Source organism: Lactuca virosa, chromosome 1 (assembly GCF_052849685.1).
Source record: "Lactuca virosa cultivar CGN04683 chromosome 1, Lactuca_virosa_CGN04683_v6, whole genome shotgun sequence".
Classification (NCBI taxonomy): domain Eukaryota; kingdom Viridiplantae; phylum Streptophyta; class Magnoliopsida; order Asterales; family Asteraceae; genus Lactuca; species Lactuca virosa.
Genome location: NC_136426.1, coordinates 100518853 through 100522553, shown reverse-complemented (window position 1 = coordinate 100522553; position 3701 = coordinate 100518853). Strand labels below are relative to the sequence as shown.

Below are 3701 nucleotides of genomic sequence, written 5' to 3'. Positions count from 1 at the left end.
GTAAGCCGAAGAGGATGACAGTGAAAGCACCCTATGATCACTTAGGTGGGCAATACACCTTCGAGTTTGACGTCGATGATGATTTTGGGGAGATCGGAGCTGTGCTGGTTGAGAATGACTACCGCAACAAGATATATATACAGAAAATTAAAGTCGACAAACCTAAAAAAGTTACCTTCACATGTAATTCATGGGTTCATTCCAGTTATGATAACGACCAAAGGAGGATCTTCTTCGCTGACAAGGTTTAATTTACATATATAACATGTTTCTGTTTACTAGTAGATCGCAATGGTGTATATATGGCAGCCATTAATATCCCTTAATCTATTTGTAATTTGTACAGTGTTACCTGCCATCGAAAACGCCAAGTGCCCTCAGGTCGCTGAGAAAGAAAGATTTGGAGTTCATTCGAGGCGATGGCCAAGGAGAGCGTAAAGATTTCGAGAGGATTTACGATTATGATGTATACAACGACCTTGGAGATCCCGACAATAAGAGCTCAGATCTTGCACGGCCGGTGCTCGGTGGCAAGAAATTTCCTTACCCTAGGCGCTGCCGTACTGGTCGGAAAATGTCCTCTAAAGGTACGTACATATAACTAACAAACCCATTAAATGATATATCTAAGATGGTTGTTTACAATTCAAACATGTTGAATAACAGATCCGCTGACGGAGACAAGATCTTCAGACCCGTTTTATGTACCAATCGATGAAGATTTTTCAGAGATAAAGTCGGTATCATTTGGAGCGAGGACTTTGTATAACTTGCTCATTGGTGTTATACCCCGTCTAGGCACCGCTTTTACAGGAAAAGACGAAGACTTTCGTTTATTCCAGGATATAGAGTCGCTTTTTGACGAAGGAGTTGTTATTAATGGTACTGATAAACATGTTGCAAGTGTTTTGCCTAGAATTATCCATGAGGTTGTTGACACCGTGGATGACCTTATCAAGTTTGATCCACCTGAAACTATCCAGAGTAAGCTCGCATATAAACATGCATTATACTTACTCTTTTTAATTAAGTTGTTTGTGATCAGCTTCTTACAAAGGTTTTCTATACATTGCAGGGGACACGTTCTTTTGGCTCCGTGATGATGAATTCAGTCGACAAATGCTTGCTGGTGTCAATCCTTGCAGCATACAGTTGGTTACGGTATATATATCACAACAAATTAAGAGTGTTTTCCAACACATAGTTATATAATTAATGAAAAATCATAAGGTGACTGTGTGTGTGTGTGCAGGAATGGCCATTGATGAGTAAATTGGACCCTAAAGTTTACGGGCCACCTGAATCAGCAATCACCAAGGAGATTGTTGAGCGAGTGATTGGAGGTTTCATGACTTTCGAGGAGGTAATGAAAAACAGAAGGCCGATAATTACTTTATGGAAACTTCATATCTTTTTAATACACCAAATACTACGTACACCATTAATTATGATATATAATTGTCATGTTATAGACTAGAGATGCTATTACGATTGTGAAGTTGTAGTAAATTTGAAAATCAATCATGTTTTTTCAGGCTTTGGAACAAAAGAAATTGTTCGTGTTGGATTACCATGATCTACTATTGCCATACGTAAATAGAACAAGAGATATTGATGGGATAACTCTATATGGTTCAAGGACTTTAATGTTCCTTACTCCTGCTGGAACGTTGACCCCAGTTGCCATAGAGTTGACTCGACCGTCTTCAGAATGGCAACCACAGTGGAAGCATGTGTACACACCTTCTTTGGGTGCCACTGGTTCTTGGCTATGGAAGATAGCTAAAGCTCATGTCCTTTCTCATGATTCCGGTATTCACCAGCTTGTTAGCCATTGGTAATGTATCGGTTCCTGTTTACTCATAATACTTTAATTACACACGTTTGTGTGTTTTTCCCTAGATCTCATTAATTTATAGGTGAGCTTATCATGATTTGATTTGGCGATGCAGGCTAAGAACTCACTGTGCAACTGAGCCTTACATCATTGCCTCCCACCGTAATCTTAGCACAATGCATCCTATTGCACGACTACTCCACCCTCATTTTCGTTACACCCTGAAGATCAACGCCCTAGCTCGACAATCTCTCATTAATGCCGGTGGTGTTATAGAGTCGACATTCTCTCCTGGAAAATATTGTATGCACCTTTCCTCTGACGTCTATGATCAGTTGTGGCGTTTTGATCACGAGGCACTTCCAGCTGACTTGATAAGCAGGTGCCCTTAATTTATGCAACTTTGCAATTTGACGACTATGGTTTTCCACTTTTTGTATGGCACGCATCTCTATATATAGCTGGTTAATTATTTTATATATTTTGTATCTTACAGGGGTATGGCTGTTAAAGATCCTACTGAACCACATGGTTTGAAACTAACAATCGAGGACTATCCATTTGCAAACGACGGTCTACTCCTTTGGGATGCCATCAAACAGTGGGTTACGTCTTTTGTCAACAACTACTACCCACAAGCAAGTCTCGTAGCATCTGATGAAGAGCTTCAAGCATGGTGGCATGAGATTCGAACAGTTGGGCATGGCGATAAGAAAGATGAACCATGGTGGCCACAACTCAAAACCCATGATGATTTGATTGGAATCGTGTCAACTATCATATGGGTTACTTCTGGCCAACATTCAGCTGTGAACTTCGGACAATACGAGTATGCTGGTTATTTCCCTAACCGGCCAACCATCGCTAGAACCAAGATGCCTAACGATGACCCAACAGATAAAGACTGGCAGATATTCCTAGACCGGCCTGAGGCTGCGTTGTTGAAATGCTTCCCTTCCAAATCGCAAGCTACCACAGTCATGGCAGTTCTAAACGTTTTATCGACTCATGCCACTGATGAGGAGTACATCGGTAAAACTGCAGAGGGTCCATTTGAGGCGGAGCCAGCTATAAAGGTCGCATATGAAGAGTTTCGTGAAAGGATTAATGAGATGGAACGCACCATAGAGAAAAATAATGCCAATCGCAATTTAAGAAACCGAAGTGGTGCAGGGTTGGTTCCATACAAGCTTCTCAAGCCTTCTTCGGCACCTGGTCCTACCGGAGAAGGTGTTCCAAACAGCATCTCCATCTAGTTCACTCATTTCATGCAATAAAGCTTTTCGAGATGACCGATGCTACATTAATAAGATTACTAAGTATGTTGTTGTGTTTGTTTGTCTTGTCCCTAGTGTTGTTGTTAACAACACGAGTAGTTGCAATGTACGAAATTTGAAATAAAAGAATCTTGGTTCTAAGAATAATCCACTTTGTCTTGATTAATGATTCGTTAACGAGGCTTAGGCCAAGGGGAATGGTGTATCAAACCCATTCAAAAAGTGTTGTTACATAGGTCTACTACATACTCATTACCAAACCGCTAGCCCTTGGAAATGGGTACCACTCCACGTTATTTATTTATTTATTTTTTTACATTATTAGATTGAATTAAAAAAATAATTCGTATAAAAACAAACATTAAATTAAAACACATTACATTAATTTTAAAACACACAAATTTAAATACTAAAATACTTTATATATATATATATATATATATATATATATATATATATATCTATATCCTAAATTACTTAAAAAAACATAAAACATACCAAGTAAAAAATAAATATTAGAACCTACTTTCCATATTTATCGCGGACTTGTTGTTGGATTTTGAGAAATATCGCTAGATTTTCCATGT

At 39.0% G+C, this 3701-nt stretch overlaps 1 protein-coding gene across 1 annotated transcript; it reads left to right on the top strand.

Annotated features, from left to right (window-relative positions):
* Positions 1-439: 439 nt before the first annotated feature.
* Positions 440-3261, top strand: LOC145153326 (lipoxygenase 2, chloroplastic-like). Its single transcript, XM_079075465.1, has 7 exons — positions 440-587; positions 667-984; positions 1076-1161; positions 1253-1363; positions 1536-1837; positions 1953-2219; positions 2334-3261. The coding sequence occupies exons 1-7, from the start codon at positions 575-577 to the stop codon at positions 3091-3093; spliced, it is 1857 nt and encodes a 618-aa protein (XP_078931591.1). The 5' UTR covers positions 440-574; the 3' UTR covers positions 3094-3261.
* Positions 3262-3701: the final 440 nt, after the last annotated feature.

Bases quoted from the DNA above. Each gene is read 5' to 3' on its own strand.
- LOC145153326 (XM_079075465.1), top strand. The intron at 1,162-1,252 runs GTATATATATCA...GTGTGTGTGCAG, and splicing joins GCAGCATACAGTTGGTTACG to GAATGGCCATTGATGAGTAA. The intron at 2,220-2,333 runs GTGCCCTTAATT...TGTATCTTACAG, and splicing joins CCAGCTGACTTGATAAGCAG to GGGTATGGCTGTTAAAGATC.